Here is a 22,794-nt window from a genome sequence, read left to right as displayed (position 1 = left end):
TGGCTGGGCCACTCAAGGACATTCAGAGACTTGTCCCGAAGCCACTCCTGCGTTATCTTGGTTGTGTGCTTAGGGTTGTTGTCCTGTTGGAAGGTGAACCTTCGCCCTAGTCTGAAGTCCTGAGCGCTCTGGAGCAGGTTTTCATCAAGGATCTCTCTGTACTTTGCTCCGTTCATCTTTCCCTCGATCCTGACTAGTTTCCCAGTCCCTGCCGCTGAAAAACATCCCCACTGTATGATGCTGCCACCACCATGCTTCACCGTAGGGATGGTGCCAGGTTTCCTCCAGACATGACTCTTGGCATTCAGGCCAAAGAATTCCAGCTTGGTTTCATTAGACCAGAGACTATTGTTTTTCATGGTCTGAGAGTCCTTTAGGTGTCTTTTGGCAAACTCCAAGCGGGCTGTCATGTGCCTTTTACTGAGGAGTGGCTTCCGTCTGGCCACTCTACCATAAAGGCCTGATTGGTGGAGTGCTGCAGAGATGGTTGTCCTTCTGGAAGGATATCCCATCTCCACAGAGGAACTCTGGAGCTCTGTCAGAGTGACTGTTTCTTGGTCATCTCCCTGACCAAGACCCTTCTCCCCCGATTGCTCAGTTTGGCCGGGCGGCCAGCTCTAGGAAGAGTCTTGGTGGTTCCAAACTTCTTCCATTTAAGAATGATGGAGGCCACTGTGTCCTTGGGGACCTTCAATGCTGCAGAAATTTTTTGGTACCCTTCCCCAGATCTGTGCCCCGACACAATCCTGTCTCGGAGCTCTACGGACAATTCCTTCGACTTCATGGCTTGGTATTTGCTCTGACATGCACTGTCAACTGTGGGACCTTATATAGACAGGTGTGTGCCTTTCCAAATCGTGTCCAATCAATTGAATTTACCACAGGTGGACTCCAATCAAGTTGTAGAAACATCTCAAGGATGATCAATGGAAACAGGATGCACCTGAGCTCAATTTCGAGTCTCATTGCAAAGGGTCTGAATACTTACGTAAACAAGGTATCTGTTTTCTATTTTTAATACATATGCAAACATTTCTAAAAACCTGTTTTCGCTTTGTCATTATAGGGTATTGTGTGTAGATTGAGGAAAAAAAGAATGTATTACATTTTAGAATAAGGCTGTACCTTAACAAAATGTGGAAAAGGGGTCTGAATACACTGTGTTTGTATGGGTCAACACACTAAATAAGGCATTGTGTATTAATTGTCCTTCTGCCTAATGTGCTTGCTAGCTAATTTTGAGGAAGATGAGCTGATGGTGCAACTAAGCACTGAAGGTAAAAGCAAGATGCAGTGTCTGCAGTGCTCGTTGACTTTAGAAAGCAGTGTGTCCATTTTAGAGCCATCTCCTCCTCCCTCTCTTTCCAGGTATCCTCTCCTCATTCCTCCTCCATACAAAGTTTCAAAAAATTGCATTGATGAATCTTCATAATGATCAAACGGCACAATGATGTTTGGCACTGAAACAGTGCAACACAAGCACACACTATGGATCAATTAAATAGAGTACAATATATCTTAAGTGTCCATCAAAAGTTTTTTTTATTTTTTGCTGTCAGTTTTGGCTTTTTTAACTCCCAAGCCCCCTCCCCAAAAAACAAGAGACGATAAAAGCAACAGGGTTAGTCGCAGCTCCTCTGAAGTAGGTTATGTGCGTTGCTCAAAGGCACAACGGCAGGAGGTGGCACCTGAGATGGAGGTATCAATAAAGGCAAACTAACTATTACTCCAATACCCCAGGGGGCACTTTTACACCTCACATTTGTGAAGGTTTCGTTCCACAAAAATAAAAGGAGACTTACCTTTTTCTTCTCCATGTTGCGGACCTTCTTATCGATGACGCCAAGGACCTGCTTCATGGCCTCGGTCTGGGCCCCAGAGGACTGCCCTCCACCCAGGGTGATCTGTCCAGGAGTGGATCCCATGTCCGGGCTGGCCGACTGCACTGTCCTGTTGCCGTTCATCGCTGCGGGCATCTGAATAAAAAGAGAGACGGAGATCATAAAGTTAGTTATGGAGGTAACGACAAGGAACAATGATTGGATTTTAACGTTTCTGGCTATATCACCAAGGAGCAGTTTCCTGGATACTCCATTCAGTTTGCTTTTTAGTCCAGGACACCGACCCCAAGTGCATAATCTCATCTAACAAAATAATTGCTGGTGTAGCTAGCTAACTTTCAATTGTGGTTGAGCGAAAGGAAGCCCATCTATGTGATACAAACAGTGACGTGACTGGTGATGCAACGCACTTCTGCATTGTCTCCATACTGCTATACTGTTTGTTGCTACTTGGCTACCTGCCAAACTTTTTGCTTTTTAGTCTTAAAAAACGACTTTATCAAACTCTGTATTTAACAAGTCTACCAAGGTCTTAGTTTTGTCCTCACACTACTTTTTTGTATTAAAATTGTTCACCCAACGCTTTATCTAGACATAGATCTGCAGGACCTCCTCCAGCCGAAAAAAAGAAAAGCTAAGTAACATTATGTAATCTTAATATACAGGAGAACTATCACCTTATGGTGAGGATAGCCGAGTTGCAAGCTCGGCTTCAGACGCAATCTTTAGGCAAGGGCAATTTAAGTGTAGGAAAGGATAAAACAGCGTCTGTGCCACCAGTAAATACAGGTAGTAATGTTAATCCCCCTGCACATTCCCTGCAGCCGGACAACTTTCTCATGGTTTCTGGAAATAATTGCTTTCGGCATGCTCAACCGGAGTCGCTCATTCAGCCGATAGAAACTGTCAACCGGTTTTCCCCACTAAGCAACGAGTAGGAGTCAGAGCCTTCTCAGGTCTCTCCTCCACCCGTTACGGGGTCTGAGACACCAAAGCCTCCCACCATTAGCTCTGACAAATTACCCACAGTATTAGACTTATAATCATCCAGCGATCATACATTGTTTACCAGGGGACAGGGCTACCGACGTAAAAGCTAATCTGAACATGGTGCTGGCTAAAACTGGTGAGTGTAGAGAGTATAAGGATATTGTTATCCACGTCGGCACCAACGATGTTAGGATGAAACCGTCAGAGGTCACCAAGCACAACATAACTTCAGCGTGTAACTTAGTTAGAAAGATGTGTCGGCATCGAGTAATTGTCTCTGGCCCCTCCCAGTTAGGGGGAGTGATGAGCTCTACAGCAGACTCACACAACTGGTTGAAAACTGTGTTCTGCCCCTCCCAAAATATAGCATTTGTAGATAACTGGCCCTCTTTCTGGGACTCACCCACAAACAGGACCAAGCCTGGTCTGCTGATGAGTGACGGACTCCATCCTAGCTGGAGGGGTGCTCTCATCTTATTCATGAACATAGACAGGGCTCTAGCTCCACAATGAGATAGGGTGCAGGCCAGGCAGCAGGCTGTTAGCCAGCCAGCCTGCCTGCTTAGTGGAGTCTGCCACTAGCACAGTCACTGTTGTCAGCTCAGCTTTCCCCATTGAGACCGTATCTGTGCCTCAATCTTGGTCGGGCAAAACTAAACATGGCGGTGTTCGCCTTAGCAATCGCACTGAAATATAAAATATAAAATACCTCCTCTATTCCTGTCATTATTGAAAGATATATTTATAATAGCTCACCTCTAAATAGGACTACTTACAATCCCTCGCTTCCAAGGCATTCATAGTCAATAAACTAATCACTGATCATAACCTTGATGTGATTGGCCTGACTGAAACATGGCTCAAGCCTTATGAAGTTAGTGTTAAATGAGGCCTCTCCTCCTGGTTACACTAGTGACCACATCCCGCGAAGGCGGAGTTGTTGCTAACATTTATGACAGCAAATAAAAAAAATTAAAGACTGCGTTTTCATCTTTTGAGCTTCTAGTCATGAATACTATGCAGCCTACTCAATCACTTGTTATAGCTAATGTTTACAGGCTTCCTGGGCCGTACACAGCGTTCCTCCCTGAGTTCCTATCGTACCTTGTAGTCATAGCAGATAACATTCACACTTTTGGTGACTTCAATATTCACAAGGAAATGGCCACAGACCCACTCCAAAAAGGCTTTCGGAGCCATCGTCGACTTTGTGCGTTTTGTCAAACATGTCTCCGGACCTACGCATTGCCAGTCATCCAGTGGAATAAATATTGTGGATCTAAATGTTTTTCCTCATAATCCTGGACTAAATCAGACCACCATCTTATTACGTTTGCAATCGCAACAATTAATCTGCACAGACCCCATCTAAGGATTATCAAAAGACGCGCTATAAATTCTCTGACAACCAAAATAGTTCTAGATGCCCTTCCAGACTCCCTCAACCTACCCAAGGACGTCGGAGTACAATTTTTCCTGAGTCTGCACACTCAAGTTTTTAAATTCTGTATCTCGACACAAGAAAATAGTAATGGCCTCTAAATCTTCCAGCTGCCTACTGGACCCCATTCCAACTAAACTACTGAAAGAGCTACTTCCTGTGCTTGGCCCCCCTATGTTGAACATAATAAACATCTCCCGATCCTCCGGATGTGTACTAAACTCACTAAAAGTGGCAGTAATAAAGCCTCTCCTGACAAAGCCAACCTTGACCTGGAAATAAATTAATAAATATATTGTGGCGTACAGCAGGTCAGCCACCAGGGGGAGACTCGTCGATGGGAGCTGGTGAGTAATTAAGGGCGGATTGCTCACCAGCTGTGCAAGGCCCATAAAGCTGCCAGAAGGGCAGCACATGAGGACTGGGGGAAGTAAGGTAACTTCTGTGTAGTTGGAGACGGTTTCCTGGAGAGGATCTCATGGGGGAGACCTAACCTTTTCTTTTGATTATTTTATTAATAAACACCCTTGAAACCGAGCTAATCATACTGTGTCTGATCTGTGTAAACGTCTTGACCCAACCCCCTGATCTGCCAAAATATATATATATAATTTTTTTTAATCGGCCTGTATCGAATCTCCCATTCCTCTCAAACATTTTAGAAAAAGCTGTTGCGCAGCAACTCACTTCCTTCCTGAAGACAAATAATGTATACGAAATGCTCCAGTCTGGTTTTAGACCCCATCATAGTACTGAGACTGCACTCGTGGAGGTGGTAAATTACCTTTTAATGGCATCAGACCAAGGCTCCGCATCTGTCCTCATGCTCCTAGACCTTAGTGCCGCTTTTTACACCATCGATCACCACATTATTTTGGAGAGATTGGAAACCGTAATTGGTCTACATGGACAAGTTCTTGCCTGGTTTAGATCTTATCTGTCGGAAAGATATCGGTTAGTCTCTGTGGGTGGTTTGTCCTCTGACAAATCAATGGTAAGTTTCAGTGTTCCTCAAGGTTCCGCTTTAGGACCACTATTGTTTTCCCTACATATTCTACCTCTTGGTGATGTCATCCAGAAACACAATGTCAACTTTCACTGCTATGCGGACGACACACAGCTGTACATTTCGATGAAACATGGTGAAGCCCCAAAATTGCCTACCCTGGAAGCCTGTGTTTCAGACATAAGGAAGTGGATGGTGGCAATGTTTTACTTTTAAACTCAGACAAAACAGAGATGCTACTTCTAGATCCCAAGAAACAATGAGATCTGCTGTTTGATTTGACAATTTATCTTGACGGTTGCAAAGTAATCTCAAATAAAACTGAAGGACCTCAGCGTTACTCGACCCTGATCTCTCTTGACGAACATATGAAGAATATTTCAAGGGCAGAAAAGCTAATCCATGCTTTTGTCACTTCTAGATTAGACTACTGCAATGCTCGACTCTCAAGCTACCCGGATAAAGCACTAAATAAACTTCAGTTAGTGCTAAATCTTGACTAGAAACAAAACAATTTGATCATATTACTCCAGTGCTAGCCTCGCTACACTGGCTTCCTGTTAAGGCTAGGGATGATTTCAAGGTTTTACTACTAACCTACAAAGCATTACATGGACTTGCCCCTACCTCTCTCCGATTTGGTCCTGCCGTACACACCTACACTACGATCACAAGACGCAGGCCTCCTTATTGTCCCTAGAATTTCTAAGCAAACAGCTGGAGGCAGGGCTTTCTCCTATAGAGCTCCATTTCTATGGAATGGTCTGCCTATCCATATGAGAGACGCAGACTCGGTCTCGACCTTTAAGTCTTTACTGAAGACTCATCTCTTCAGTAGGTCCTATGATTGAGTGTAGTCTGGCCCAGGGGTGCGAAGTTGAACGGCAAGGCACTGGAGTGACGAACCGCCCTTGCTGTCTCTTTGCCTGGCCGCCTCCCCTCTCTCCACTGGGATTCTCTGCCTCTGACGGGGGCTGAGTCACTGGCTTACTAGTGCTCTTCCATGCCGTCCCTAGGATGGGTGCATTACGTCGTGCCAGGCTTTTTCCGCTACAATCGACTTGAGTGGGTTGAGTCACTGAAGTGATCTTCCTGTTCGGTCTTGCGCCCCCTCAGGCTCGTGTGGTGGAGGAGATCTTTGTGGGCTATTCTCAGCCTTGTCTAAGGGTAATAAGTTGGTGGTCTGTTGATATCCCTCTAGTGGTGTGGGGGCTGTGCATTGTTCAAGTGGGTGGGGTTATATCCTGCCTGGTTAGCCCTGTCCGGGGGTATCGTCGGACAGGGCCACAGTGTGAACTTAAGTATGCTCCCTCTAATTCTCCCATCTCTCCCTCTCGGAGGACCTGAGCCCTAGGACCATGCCTCAGGACTACCTGGCCTGATGACTCCTGGCTGTCCCCAGTCCACCTGGTTGTGCTGCTGCTCCAGTTTCAACTGTTCTGCCTGCAGCTATGGAACCCTGACCAGTTCACCGGACGTGCTACCTTGTCCCGGACGTACTGTTTCCGACCCTCCCCCTCTCTAACGCACCTGCTGTCTCGACATCTGAATGCTCAGCTATGAAAGCCAACTGACATTTACTCCTGATGTGCTGACCTGCTGCACCCTCTACAACCACTGTGATTATTATTTGACCCTGCTGGTCATCTAGAACGTTTGAACATCTTGAAGAACGATCTGGCCTTAACGGCCATGTAGTCTTATCTTCACCCGGCACAGCCAGAAGAGCACTGGCCACCCCTCAGAGCCTGGTTCCTCTCTAGGTTTCTTCCTAGGTTCCTGCCTTTCTTGGGAGTTTTTTTTAGCCACCGTGCTTCTACATCTGCATTGCTTGCTGTTTGGGGTTTTAGGCTGGGTTTCTGTATAAGCACTTTGTGACATCTGCTGATGTAAAAAGGGCTTTATAAATATATTTGATTTAATGTGGTAAGCCCATCTAATATTATGTATATGTCCACATACTTTCAGTCATGTCACTTGCCCAGGATGGAGGAATGAGAACGACAGCTGCAAATTGAATCTAGTCTTGGATTGGAGCACAATGGGCAACATGGTGGAATAGAAGTCTGAGGCACTACGAAGGATACCAAGTGAAGTGCGCAATGTTTTGTGTCAGGCTCGGTTGTTAGTTACCTAGGGTGGCTAGCTAGTTTCATCAACACACCATGAAGAATCTTACCAAGTAACTAGTTAGCTAGCTAGTTAGTTACATGGTCCACACTTGATTGAACAGATCAAGTGTTGCCAGCCGCCCACACCTGACTATTTAAATAGCTAATGAATTTGCTAACCAGTTTCAAGAACATTAGTTGACCTAACTAAGCTAGCAAACTAACTAACTAACACAGGCAGCTGGATCTTACCGAGATGCTAGCTAACGTTAATTAGCCTATCATCGCATAAAGCCCGCAATGTTACCTGCCGGTAGTTAGCAGATTTTCAACCAGGCAGCACACGGCGGATGCAGATGTCCCAGATAGCTAACTAACATTTGCTCAATCCTGGCTAAATCACATTTATGATCAAAGAGGATAAATTGTTTAGATTATTCAATGTAGATATAGCTAGCTGCCAGAGACGGTAACTCTGACACTCACTGGCAAATGATAACTCAGCAAGCTAAAGTTAGCTTAGCATTGTTGTGCCATCTTGACTAGCTAATGGGTTCATTTAGCTAGCTATACATTTGCTTACCTTTACGCTCTATGTATCCACAAGAAAGCTTGTTCACCAGAGAAATTGAATATCCAAGGTGTTTTTATTGTTGCTTTATTTTCTCTTTCAATACCGTGGGATCCGCCCAGCCGGCCTCACCGACAACTGAGACGGTTTGATGAAATATTTGTATAACTAAGCCAAGATAGACAAGAGCCTGTCGTTTCCAATGGGAGCAAATGAATCATAATGGGTAGAACAAGCAAGGAGGTGGGCAGAGCCAAGCACGAGCTAGTGAGATCCTATTGCTGCGTTCTATCATTTATTTGCATATTTCCGTTAGGGAACGCCTACTATGTGAAGTGTGGATGTGCAGTAACTCAATTCGCCCTTGCACTCCTTCTAAACAACGACATTTTTAAAGACTTTGGCAAAGGGTAAAGTCTACAAAACGTAGTCCACTCTGTTTATTACAGGTTTTTGTTTTGTAAAAATATCAAATATTTAATCGATGAGAAAATTAGCAGAATGTACTTCAAAATACATCTCGCTCGATATTCTCCGACTACCGGCCACTGGGTAGTCGGAGAATCCTCTCATCACCATATTTGGTAGTGAGTGGAAACGCCAACCGGATGCTTCACATTTATACATCCGGTGAAGTGTCTGGTTCATTGTGGTTTGATTGGTGAAGGAACTCTTCTCTTTATAAAGAATATCCATTTTCGGCTGTCCAAAATATGCCAGGCTGAACAAACCAGACAAACAAACACGGGATGAAATACAATTTAGATTCGCCTTTTTTATGAGTTCATGGTCAAATACAAATTATAGACTCGTATGTTGATGAAATATTAACATTTACAAAACAGATTGTATATTTATTGGACGGGCATAAATACGCATAGCCAAACTTGGCCAAAAAAAAATATTTTTTCAAGTCAAGTGGTGTGGGCGCTGTAGATTTCTTGCTCTCTTGCACTCTACTGCTGCTACATTTTGTGTGTAATCAATGCATTGATTTAGGTTCAAGATTTTTCAGATTGAACAGGAGGGCAGTGAAGAGGAGCTCTATCAATGTATTTACTGTAGATCAGCAGGGGGCAGTAAAGTGCCATGTAAAGTAACGGTACTGTATGCATAATTATTAGGTCTATTTGACTGTACCATATAGATTGGTGGCCAGGCACTCAACATCAATTCATTACAAGTTGACATGATCCTTTTGCATTGTGCACTTTGATGGCAGACTAAAGGAACCTCAGGCTCATATACACACCTCCTGCATAGATAGCCAGCCTATTTGTGGTCCTCTGTAGCTCAGCTGGTAGAGCACGGCACTTGTAACGCCAAGGTAGTGGGTTCGATCCCCGGGACCACCCATACACAAAAAATGTATGCACGCATGACTGTAAGTCACTTTGGATAAAAGCGTCTGCTAAATGGCATATTATTATTATTATATTTACTTGGAATTGTCCACCTGACAAGAAATCAAATGACGGATAATAAAATATAGGCCTACTACTAGGGCTTGCCTACTTTTCTAATAATCCACCAGATATGAAATGTTACATTTGTTCATATTTGGATATTCCTTGGATTATCAGGTCTTTATTCATTTGGATGGGTGGATGATTTGGACATAATTCCTCACCCTTTTCATGTCCTCAATGTAGGCCTATCAGAGAACCTTCTTTGAATTTACACATCATTCACTTGGGTATTCAAACCATTCCTCTCTATTCTGTCTCTTCTCCATTATTCATATGAGAATCACCTCTCTCCATAAATACAGTTAAAGTCGGAAGTTTACATACACTTAGGTTGGAGTCATTAAAACTCGTTTTTCAACCACTCCACAAATATCTTGTTAACAAACTATAGTTTTAGCAAGTCGGTTAGGACATCTACTTTGTGCATGACACAAGTGATTTTCCAACAATTGTTTACAGACAGCTTATTTCACTTATAATTCACTGTTTCACAATTCCAGTGGGTCAGAAGTTTACATACACTAAATTGACTGTGCCTTTAAACAGCTTGGAAAATTCCAGAAAATGATGTCATGGCTTTCGAAGCTTCTGATAGGCTAATTGACATCATTTGAGTCAATTGGAGGTGTACCTGTGGATGTATTTCAAGGCCTACCTTCAAACTCAGTGTCTCTTTGCTTGACATCATGGGAAAATCAAAAGAAATCAGCCAAGACGTCAGAAAAAAAATTGTAGACCTCCACAAGTCTGGTTCATCCTTGGGAGCAATTTCCAAATGCCTGAAGGTACCACGTTCATCTGTACAAACAATAGTACGCAAGTATAAACACCATGGGACCACGCAGCCGTCATACCGCTCAGGAAGGAGAGGCGTTCTGTCTCCTAGAGATGAACGTACTTTGGTGCGAAAAGTGCAAATCGATAACAGAACAACAGCAAAGGACCTTGTGAAGATGCTGGAGGAAACAGGTACAAATGTATCTATATCCACAGTAAAACGAGTCCTATATCGACATAACCTGAAAGGCCGCTCAGCAAGGAAGAAGCCACTGCTCCAAAACCGCCATAAAAAAACCAGACTACGGTTTGCAACTGCACATGGGGACAAAGATCGTACTTTTTGGAGAAATGTCCTCTGGTCTGATGAAACAAAAATAGAACTGTTTGGCCATAATGACTATCGTTATGTTTGGAGGAAAAAGGGGGTTGCTTGCAAGCCGAAGAACACCATCCCAACCGTGAAGCACGGGGGTGGCAGCATCATGCTTTGGGGATGCTTTGCTGCAGGAGGGACTGGTGCACTTCACAAAATAGATGGCATCATGAGGAAGGAAAATTATGTGGATATATTGAAGCAACATCTCAAGACATCAGTCAGGAAGTTAAAGCTTGGTCGCAAATGGGTCTTCCAAATGGACAATGACCCCAAGCATACTTCCAAAGTTGTGGAAAAATGGCTTAAGGACAACAAAGTCAAGGCATGGGAGTGGCCATCACAAAGCCCTGACCTCAATCCTATAGAACATTTGTGGGCAGAACTGAAAAGGCGTGTGCGAGCAAGGAGGCCTACAAACCTGACTCAGTTACACCAGCTCTGTCAGGAGGAATGGGCCAAAATTCACCCAACTTATTGTGGGAAGCTTGTGGAAGGCTACCCAAAACGTTTGACCCAAGTTAAACAATTTAAAGGCAAAGCTACCAAATACTAATTGAGTGTACGTAAACTTCTGACCCACTGGGAATGTGACGAAATAAATAAAAGCTGAAATAAATCATTCTCTCTACTATTATTCTGACATTTCACATTCTTAAAATAAAGTGGTGATCCTAACTGACCTAAGACAGGGAATTTTTACTAGGATTAAATGTCAGGACTGAGTTAAATGTATTTGGCTAAGGTTTATGTAAACTTCCGACTTCAACTGTGTATGTTATTACATTTATAGTTTAAAATGTTAATTCCTTCTAGCTGAATTGAGGCTACAAAATCCTAAAAAGTTGCACTATTATTGTATTGTTATATTCTCCTAAAAGAAGAACAGAACCTTTATGGACAGCTCTAACAACTATTTGAAGCTCCTCAGGAGTGAATGTTACATTGTGTGTTCTCATGAATTCTGGGTAATCATATAGTTGTCCATCATTATTCAATAATTGTTTAACCCAGATAATACTGTTGTCAAACCAGCTCTGGAAAACAAAGACTTGTTTTTGTATTTTGTCTTTATTATTCCAGATTGTATATTTATGTGGGGAAAAGTTATGTTTGTACATGAGGTTCCAAGTTAGAAGTACTTTTTTATGAAAGTTAGCAAGCTTAATAGGGATCTTACCAACATCAAAGTTGCATTTGAGTAAGAACTCTAGACCACCAATCTGTTGGAATATTAAATTAGGCATTATATTCCAAATGCAATCCTTATTTCTGAAATAGTTTTGTATCCATTTGATCTTATATATTATATATCTTAAGATTATATTAGAGGTTTTAAAATCCAGAGCATTCAACCCTCCCACACTTTGGGTGCTACATATTACTGCTTTTATTCAATAATTAGGTTTATTCCTCCATATGAAGTTAAATAATTTAGTATCAACCATTTTAGTTACTGACAGAGGAACATCCAAGGCAAGGGAGGTCCAGATAAACACGTCCAGATAAAGAAAGATCTCTTAATAATCAGGAGTTAAATCTCTTTCCAATTTTCTCTACAATAGGAAAGACATTTAAGTGGCCCTTTCTTTTTGATCTTTGCAAGCTTTAATGCCAAGACATGTGATCATGTATTTTACAGGGATATTACATATTGAGTTTAAGTCACATCTTTTCAATGCAAATAATTCACATTTCCTAATATTCAGAGATAAACCAGATACATGTGAGAAGACATTAATACACTTAATAGCTTTCCTGACTTCATTATGATCGTAAAAAAAAATGGTGGTGTCGTCAGCCAATTGTGAACATTTGATCTCTTTATCTTGTATCTGAATACCCCTAAAACTATCCTTATTGATATGAAATCCCATAACTTAAAAATAAGAAAGGAGAAATTGGGCATCCTTGTTTATTCCGCATCTAATATCGAATCTCTGTGAGGTTCCATGGGATAATTTAACAGAGCAATTACTATTATTATAAAGTGTCTTAATTACACTTCGAAAATATTGATCAAAACCAAAAAAACTAAGTCTCAAAAAGAAAAAAGTGTCAAAATCCCTCCTGAGATGTGTGTAAACCTGGTGGCCAACTACAAGAAACGTCTGACCTCTGTGATTGCCAACAAGGGTTTTGCCACCAAGTACTAAGTCATGTTTTGCAGAGGGTTCAAATACTTATTTCCCTCATTAAAATGCAAACCAATTTATAACATTTTTGACATGCGTTTTTCTGGATTTTTTTGTTGTTATTCTGTCTCTCACTGTTCAAATTAACCTACCATTAAAATTATAGACTGATCATTTCTTTGTCAGTGGGCAAACGTACAAAATTAGCAGGGGATCAAATACTTTTTTCCCCTCACTGTATACTGTATGTCTGCCCTTCATAAAACCAGACTGGGTATGATCAATGATTTGGTCAAGACCGTTTTGTAAGTATTTCTGCAAAGATGGATGCAAGTAGCTTTCCATCATTGTTCATTAATTGTGATTGTTCTCCAATCTTTGTTTGGTTTGGGGATTACAGAAATGAGGCCTTTTGTCATATAAACAGGCAGGACCCCTAAATCAATTGCCTCCTTAAAGACATTAAATATAAATTCAGCAATATCCTCCTGAAAATACTTAATTCCCAATATTTCCCATAAGACTTAAATAGTTGGGCTTTCCTCAAATGTTCTTGTATAATATCTTTGGCATCCATCTTGAAACTATCATCTTCCAACAGTCTACTATTGAGTTTCCAATAACTCCGATTTGTTTTATTAACTTCTGCACCATTCATATTTAAAGATAAGAATATATCTCTATGATCAGTAAGAATTGATGGTTCAATGGATACCTTGACTACAGTGTTATCTAATTAATTAGAAATCAACCAGAAGTCAATTCTTGGCTGTCTGGACATGTCCTTGTTACCTCAAGTGAAGTCCTTTTTATCAGGATATTTAGATCTCCAAATATCGAATAATCCAAGACATAGATTATTAAACTCATTAACAATGCTGGATCTATTAGGAGGGGGATATCTGTCAATCATCACATTAGACACATAATTAAAATCCCCACCTACACCTTTAACTCTATTAATCTCTTCTTCAAATTCTCGAAATAATATCCTGTTGTTTTGTTTGTTGCTGGATGCATAGATATTCCCTAATAAAAAAAAATCACTGTTCAAATTCACTGTTAAAATTAACCAACGTCCAGAGTGGTGAGTCTTACTACTGATGACCTTCCCTTTAAATGCAGCTCTTAAAACTGCTACACCTGCAGAGTGGTTGTTGCCATATGATAACCAGATATCGTTACATTTACATTTACATTTACGTTATTTAGCAGACGCTCTTATCCAGAGCGACTTACAAATTGGTGCATTCACCCTATAGCCAGTGGGATAACCACTTTACACATTTTTTTTTTTTTTTTTTTTTGGGGGTAGAATGATTACTTTATCCTATCCCAGGTATTCCTTAAAGAGGTGGGGTTTCAAATGTCTCCAGAAGGTGGTGAGTGACTCCGCTGTCCTGGTGTCGTGAGGGAGCTTGTTCCACCATTGGGGTGCCAGAGCAGCGAACAGTTTTGACTGGGCTGAGCGGGAACTATGCTTCCGCAGAGGAAGGGGAGCCAGCAGGCCAGAGGTGGATGAACGCAATGTCCTCGTTTGGGTGTAGGGACTGATCAGAGCCTGAAGGTACGGAGGTGCCGTTCCCCTCACAGCTCCATAGGCAAGCACCATGGTATTGTAACAGATGCGAGCTTCAACTGGAAGCCAGTGGAGTGTGCGGAGGAGCGGGGTGACGTGAGAGAACTTGGGAAGGTTGAACACCAGACGGACTGCGGCATTCTGGATGAGTTGTAGGGGTTTAATGGCACAGGCAGGGAGCCCAGCCAACAGCGAGTTGCAGTAATCCAGACGGGAGATGACAAGTGCCTGGATTAGGACCTGTGCCGCTTCCTGTGTAAGGCAGGGTCGTACTCTCAGAATGTTGTAGAGCATGAACCTGCAGGATCGGGTCACCGCCTTGATGTTAGCGGAGAACGACAGGGTGTTGTCCAGGGTCACGCCAAGGCTCTTCGCACTCTGGGAGGAGGACACAACGGAGTTGTCAACCGTGATGGCGAGATCATGGAACGGGCAGTCCTTCCCCGGGAGGAAGAGCAGCTCCGTCTTGACAGGGTTCAGCTTGAGGTGGTGATCCGTCATCCATACTGATATGTCTGCCAGACATGCAGAGATGCGATTCGCCACCTGGTTATCAGAAGGGGGGAAAGGAGAAGATTAGTTGTGTATCGTCAGCGTAGCAATGATAGGAGAGGCCATGTGAGGATATGACAGAGCCAAGTGACTTGGTGTATAGGGAGAATAGGAGAGGGCCTAGAACTGAGCCCTGGGGGACACCAGTGGTGAGAGCATGTGGTGCGGAGACAGCTTCTCGCCACGCCACTTGGTAGGAGCGACCGGTCAGGTAGGACGCAATCCAGGAGTGAGCCGCGCCGGAGATGCCCAGCTCGGAGAGGGTGGAGAGGAGGATCTGATGGTTCACAGTAACAAAGGCAGCAGACAGGTCTAGAAGGACAAGAGCAGAGGAGAGAGAGTTAGCTTTAGCAGTGCGGAGAGCCTCCGTGACACAGAGAAGAGCAGTCTCAGTTGAATAACCAGTCCTGAAACCTGACTGGTTTGGATCAAGAAGGTCATTCTGAGAGAGATAGCAAGAGAGTTGGCTAAAGACGGCCCGCTCAATAGTTTTGGAAAGAAAATAAAGAAGGGATACTGGTCTGTAGTTGTTGACATCAGTGTGATCGAGTGTTGGTTTATTGAGAAGGGGTGCAACTCTCGCTCTCTTGAAGACGGAAGGGACATAGCCAGCGGTCAAGGATGAGTTGATCAGCGAGGTAGGGGAGAAGGTCACCGGAGATGGTCTGGAGAAGAGAGGAGGGGATGGGGTCAAGCGGGCAGGTTGTTGGGCGGCCTGCAGTCACAAGTCACAAGATTTTATCTGGAGAGAGAGGGGAGAAAGAAGTCAAAGCATAGGGTAGGGCAGTGTGAGCAGGACCAGCAGTGTCATTAGACTTAACAAACGAGGATCGGATGTCGTCAACCTTCTTTTCAAAGTGGTTGACGAAGTCATCCACAGAGAGGGAGGGGGGAGGATTCAGCAGTGAGGAGAATGTGGCAAAGAGCTTCCTAGGGTTAGAGGCAGATGCTTGGAATTTAGAGTGGTAGAAAGTGGCCTTAGCAGCAGAAACAGATGAAGAAAATGTAGAGAGGAGGGAGTGAAAAGATGCCAGGTCGGCAGGGAGTTTAGTTTTCTTCCATTTCCGCTCAGCTGCCCGGAGCTCTGTTCTGTGAGCTCGCAATGAGTCATCAAGCCACGGAGCTGGAGGGGAGGACCGAGCCGGCCGGGAGGATAGGGGACACAGGGAGTCAAAGGATGCAGAAAGGGAGGAGAGGAGGGTTGAGGAGGCAGAATCAGGAGATTGGAGGGAGAAGGATTGAGCAGAGGGAAGAGATGATAGGATGGAAGAGGAGAGAGTAGTGGGAGAGAGAGAGCGAAGGTTGCGGCGGCGCATTACCATCTGTGTAGGGGCAGAGTGAGTAGTGTTGGAGGAGAGCAAGAGAGAAAAGGATACAAAGTAGTGGTCAGAGACATGGAGGGGAGTTGCAGTGAGATTAGTAGAAGAGCAGCATCTAGTAAAGATGAGGTTTTTTCAAGCGTATTGCCTGCCTTGTGAGTAGGGGGGGACGGTGAGAGGGTGAGGTCAAAAGAGGAGAGGAGTGGAAAGAAGGAGGCAGAGAGAAATGAGTCAAATGTAGACGTAGGGAGGTTGAAATCCCCCAAAACTGTGAGGGGTGAGCCATCCTCAGGAAAGGAACTTATCAAGGCGTCAAGCTCATTGATGAACTCTCCAAGGGAACCTGGAGGGCGATAGATGACAAGGATATTAAGCTTAAATTACCCCATTGTTACCCCATTGATTTTTCCAAAAAGCTAGATCGGAAGAACAAGCATAAGTCTCTTGTAGAAAGTAAAAGTCTGCATTAAACAATACATACATAGCTTTACGTTTGAGTAAATCACAAATACCCCTGACATTAATTGAACAAAGAGATAAAGACATAAACTTCAACCAACAACCTTGTTATGCTAATATAAGCTATGTAACTCAAAAGAATACTGGTCATAAAGTTACCAAAGTATTCTTACTCCCACAAGGGAGTAGCTAGAAAGGCTGCTTTTCACCTGGCAATTAGGCAATGTTTAGGCCTACCAGTTCTGTGCCGAGTTAGACTCTGGCTCTCTCTCAAATGTTCTGATTTGGCCACATTTCTTTCCCATCGATGATCACTCTTGCACCGACAAAGAATGCCGTTTTCCCTGCCTTTCGAGGTGCTGCCACCATCGGCCACAGTTTCTCCCGTGGCACTTTGTCCGCAGAGGTCAGATCCTCCGTGAACCAAAATTTTTGCTTGATGAGGAACTCACAGTTCTTTGCTCGCCTCATGAGAAGAGCCTGTGTAGATCTGTTGGTGAACCGGATGATGGTTGTCCTCGGACTCTTGTCTTGATCCTTGAGTCTTCACAAACGATGAACAATGTCCACATTTTCCTGAAGTTTGGCTTTTGATTCGGGAATGACAGTTCCACAGATGTCCTGTTATGTCGTCACCCGCCTGCTCTGGAATTCCATGGAGCCTCAGGTTCCACCTCATTCATCTTTTGCTCGAGTTCAGCCACCTTCTTTCCATTTTCCTGGCAGATAATATCCACCTTCTTCATGTCACCTTTGAGGGTTTTCACTTCTCCAGAGATAAAGTCAACAGATTTGTTTATGGCCTCAATTTTCATCGTATTCCTCCTAACCATGTACTCCAAGCCATCTGCCCTTTCATCTATTTTTGCTGTCAAAAGCATCACAATATTGTTTTGCATCTCAAGAAGTGACATACCCTCTTGCACTCTCATCTTTTTGCCCTGGGGCTTGACTGGAGTGTCGGGGTTGTAATGTAACGGCCTGAGCTGGGGACTGGATGGGCACAGGTTGTCAGCATTGTTGTCCGTGCACACCAATTTTTCATCAACAACAGCAGTATTTCCCCCCACAGTTACATTCTGAAGAGGAGTACCTAAGACCATACCATATTTTGCTGTTAATTGTCCATCTGATGATTTCTACATTTCTTTTCTTTTGGTTCTGGTCGTGGAAGTTTCCATGTAGACAAGCTAGTTTTTGAGCTAGCTAGCTAATCTGGCTATCTAATGTTGTCGCTAACTTAAGAGTTTTAGATGTGAATAACTTGCAGAAGGTAATCAATTAGTTTGGTTAACAAACTAAACCATATCCATACAGGGTTTTATGACCTTAGAAATTACAAAATGGTCATATTTGGGTGAGGAAATCCAATAATTCCTTCAGCTACCAAAAAACGCATCTGCAATGACCACCATCTTGCGCTTGCCCCTTTTCCAATACTAACTGAATGGTGAATGAATGTATTTACAGTCAATCAATCAATCAATACAGTGTGATTATTATGTCTTCTGTGTAATTCCTCTTTTCCAATACTAACTGAATATTTTGTATGTGAGAATAGAAGTTGTTTCTTAGGGGAAAGGGAAGGGAAATGTTTCTTTTCCATTCTGTATATTTGAACAAAATTCAACTTGTTTAAGAACCGGGATAAGCTATACATCTCATTGTGGGGTAGGCCACATGTTATAAAGATGGTTATAGCTCCTAAACTGAATTACGTCATCAGCACGTTTCTACTGTCCATACCTGCCTACACCTTTAACACCATAGACAAAATTATTACTCTGTTTATTTGGACTATTAAAAGGGCAAGGATGAACCTAGCTAGATTACAGGTAAAGACTTAGAAGGGAGGATTAAAGCTCCCTAACATGTAATTATATCAAGAAGCCTTTATAACTGCCCAAATAGGCTCTCTTTATTGAGAACTCTAATAGGCCAATTTGGGTTGACATGGAAGAAGAACTTAATGCCCCATTTGGAGCATCATATACTCTGAGTCAACACTTAAATGTGGGACTGCAGAATCCCATAATGTCCAATACTAAGAAATAAATAAGAGAGAGACATCTTCACCTTTCCTGACAAGCTCTGCTTCATTATGGAACAACCATAAATAAAAGGAGGACAGGGGGTTGTCTGGAAAGAATGGTATAGGTTTTGTTTTTGCCTCAACACTAATACATTTAACTTTTGCTTTTAGCATCAACTTGAATTTGAGTGTGGCTGTGGAAGACTGGTCCCTTGATGATGTCAGCAAGTGGCTGAGTACCAATGATTTTTATGATTCCATCCCATCATTCCAAGGTTCACAATCTGTCTGAAGAATGCCAACTCTATTCAATTGTACACTTTGCAACAAACATACTTTCTCTGTGTCCAGACTACTCACACATATTGACCTATATCACCAGCTTGAACAACATTTTCTAATTACCTGTGGACTTAATGGGTGTGGAAAAACAGATATTTCAGCGCCTATCGGTCACACATCTACTGAATCCAGAGAGTGTGATGAGGTGTGAATGAAGGAGTCAGGCGCAGGAGGTAAAACACTGAAGTCCAGAGTTTATTCTGTTTACATAAATAAAACGCACCAAGCGTCAAAACGAAACTATCACAAGGGAAATATTCCACCTTGGCAATAACAAAATGGAAGAGTACCGAGCTACTCGCTCTCACAAAGAAACAATCACTCACAAAGACAAGGGGAACAGAGGGAACACTTATACACATACTAATTAGGGGAATGAGCACCAGGTGTGTGTGATTGACAAGACAAGACATGACAAGTGGAGTGATGAGAATGGGATCGACAGTAGCTAGTAAGCCGGTGACGACGTACGCCGAAACCTGCCCGAACATGGAGGGGAGGCAGCCTCGGCGGAAGTCGTGACAGAGAGCTTTTAAGCGACAATTTGACCTCATGATGAATTTGAGACTGGGACTGATCCCATTGAAGATGACGTGAGCGATGTAAAGAGTCTGCCAAAGGCTGAACATGTTCAAGCCACAGAGATCAACACTGAGCAGCTAATTGAAGGTTTCAAAAAGAACATCTGTCTTTTTATTTTGATAATAAGGGAAGAACACTGCATCCCAGCTATGGTACAGAATAGCATTGTTGAGGACCTCAGAACTATTTCTGATGCATTTATGACACACTACAGTAATGCCCTCAGGTTTCACCTTACAAATAAGCAAATAAATGTGGATGAAGATGACGATCTCAGGGACTTGCTTAACAACTCTGCAGTATTTGAGGAATGCATTAGATGCATAAACTCTGAGTGGATAATGGAGCATTACTGTGTGAAAGAATTGGGCATGTTCAGGCCTATTGAAGTACCCATGAGCAACAAAGGAGGTTATAAAACAAGGTCATTTCAATACATCCCATTGGTCAGCATACTGCACAAAATAGTAAGTAATGAAGTGGTCTGGGCCACCTTGAATCAAGACCAAAAGCCACATTATGATGAAATTCTGGAAGACTTTCTTGACAGTGAATTGTTCAAATCAAATCCCAACCTAACAAAGCAGAGCATCCGTCTGCAGTTCTATGTAGATGATTTGAAGTTGTCAATCCACTTGGTTCTAAAAAAGGCAAGCACAAATTGACCATAGTGTACTTTAGATTAGGAAATCTTGACGACAAGGATACCTCTCCACACTGGTTCATCACTGCCTCATTCAAAAACAAGTCACCACTTACGAAGAAGTATTCAAGCCTTTGATACGTGACATCCAGGAATTGGAAACACAGGGTGTGAAGTTATCATGCAACGGTGAAAACAAAACCTTCCGAGGCACAATCACTACAATCTCCGCAGATAACCTCTCCGGACATGCAGTTGCAGGGTTGAGCAAAAACTTTTCCTGTGGTCGCATTTGTCGCTTCTGCTTGGCTACTAAGGGGGACATTTGGTAAAAAATCACTGAAGAGGAATTGACCATGTGTGACCCAGACAACTACAAGTACCATCTGCAGGCTGTGGAAGAATGGATCCATAAATGCCAGATTCGGAGAAGCCATCAGAGCTAAATGTGTCACCAAGACAAAGTCCATTGCAGTGAATAACGTGTAATACAATGTAGGAGACTATCTGGTCATTGACACTGTTCATTCAGAAGAGATCCCTGTGTTCATGGAAGTGTGTGCTTGTGTGGTAAAGTACTACTACCAACCAGTTTCAACAGCCATCATCACACATTCATGGTTCAACACAGTCAACAAGGATTGCTATAAGGCCTGGTGTAGGAGAACGATTTCCATGGGTTAAATGTATACAGGGACCCAGAGGGAAGAGTGTCCATTCCACTTCCACTAGTTAAAATTAATAGATTGATTAACTTATTAAACAAAACACACTTTTGTTTTCACATTTTCGTATGCTTTTCCTATTCTGATATGCACTGACCAGAACACTGACATGTTCTTTTTCTTTTGTATCTTTTTCCCCACAGAACACCAAATTGATGGAGAGACATTGATGTCATTGGACCAAAGAATGGTGGAGCAACTCATTCCAATAATACGTTTGAATCAAATTCACAAAATGAATGGAGAATCTAAAAGCTGTAAATAGGTAAGTCAATGTATGACTGTTATCTGCATCATTGATTCTATCACATGGATCCTATTCCAATTCTCTGCTCTCTTTTTTTCTTGCTGAGCCTGAAAGCACCAAAAAACGGTATTATTGTTCGTTCACAGCTGCAGCAAACAGCCCAGCAAAATGACCCAGCATCTGTCCAGCAAAATTACACACCAATTGGCCTTCAGCATGACATATCAACTGGCCAGCAACAGGGCACATCAATCAGCCAAAGAGTCTGGCCATCTGCGTTTAGACTTCCAGAATTTCCAGCCATATAAAAAAAATAAAAATAAAAATAGAAAAGTGATTATCTTCATCGCCCTACTGTGCGCTCGAAGTGGAGGTCTCAGATTGTGCAGGTGTTGTTCAACTTCATGTGTACCTACACTTGATGAGTATAGTTATGTAGTAAATTGATCTTAGCTTAATGTTAAGTTCCTCAATTATGAATCATAATGCTTGTGTGTGTGTGTGTGTGTGTGTATGTGTGTCACCCTGAGCCCTTCTCCTGTCTCTGTCCTCCATACTCTCCTTCTCCGTGCTGTTGTCATAATCACTGCAGCTGATAGCATAGCACATACTCAACTTTTACATGATGATAATCAACGCCATCAATCAATGTCGTTTGTATTACAAACATAATTGTTAGTCTAAATGTAATCTTGTATGTTTCTTGTTTGCTTTAGGTACCCCACTACCCGGCAATACATGGATGTGTGCACAGTGCTCGTTCAAAAGTACCCCTCGTTGAGAGACTAGACAGGGAAGGGATATGTAAGAATTGTTGTGTCTGCCTACGCTTTTGAGATCTTGTAGAGTCCATGCCCCGACGAATTGAGGTTGTTCTGAGGGCAACTCCATATTAGGAAGGTCTTCCTAATGTTTGCTATACTCAGTGTGTATTGCACAGAAAATGCTAAACAGCCGCATCTGTCTCTGCAGGCCAAGATAAGCGATACAATGTGGAACATTCAATGCTCTAGCTGCCTGCATGCGGTTCCCATGGTTACCGTGGCAACGAGTCCCTAAGCATGCAGAAGGAATGAGGGAGACCCTGTAGCAAGCTATTGAAACTAGCTGAAAAGCTAGCTAGCAATGTCTAGCAGTCTCGGTTGAGTGACCCATCTTGAAGCCTGACTGGTTAGGGTCAAGAAGATTGTTCTGAGAGGGATAATGAGAGAGTTGATCAGAGACAGCACGCTCAAATGTTTTGTAAAGAAAAGAAAGAAGGGATACAGGTCTATAGTTTTTGACGTCAGATGAGTCAAGTGTTGGTTTCTTGAGGGGACCGACTCGGGCCATTTTGAAGTCAGAGGGCACGCAGCCAGTGGTCAGGGATGAGTTGATGAGGGAAGTGAGAAATGGGACGAGGTCTCCAGAGATGTTCTGGACAAGGGAGGAGGGGATGGGGTCGAGTGGGTAGGTTGTCGGGCAGCCAGACCTCACTAGTTGCATGATTTCATCTGGAGAGAGAGGGAAGAAAGAGGTCAAGGCGTAGGGTAGTTATTTGTGAGTGGGACCAGTGCACTCATAAGGCTGAGTGAATGACGAGCGGATGTCGTCAACC

At 43.0% G+C, this 22,794-nt stretch overlaps 1 protein-coding gene across 3 annotated transcripts in view; it reads right to left on the bottom strand.

Moving 5' to 3' along the window:
- caprin1b (cell cycle associated protein 1b) overlaps positions 1-8,170 on the bottom strand; it is a 46,547-nt gene extending 38,377 nt beyond the window's left edge. For all 3 annotated transcript variants that reach the window (XM_041869083.2, XM_041869084.2, XM_041869085.2), the window contains exons 1-2: positions 7,973-8,170; positions 1,803-1,976 (exon numbers count right to left, since the gene is read on the bottom strand). In XM_041869083.2, the coding sequence (XP_041725017.1) occupies positions 1,803-1,976 (174 nt within the window). In that variant the 5' untranslated portion in view covers positions 7,973-8,170. The remainder of the gene's footprint in view (positions 1-1,802; positions 1,977-7,972) is intronic.
- Between the last annotated feature and the right edge of the window lie 14,624 nt (positions 8,171-22,794).

Source organism: Coregonus clupeaformis, chromosome 11, assembly GCF_020615455.1.
Source record: "Coregonus clupeaformis isolate EN_2021a chromosome 11, ASM2061545v1, whole genome shotgun sequence".
NCBI lineage: Eukaryota > Metazoa > Chordata > Actinopteri > Salmoniformes > Salmonidae > Coregonus > Coregonus clupeaformis.
The sequence above is the reverse complement of the archived record's forward strand: the minus strand, read 5'-3'. Positions and strand labels throughout refer to the sequence as shown.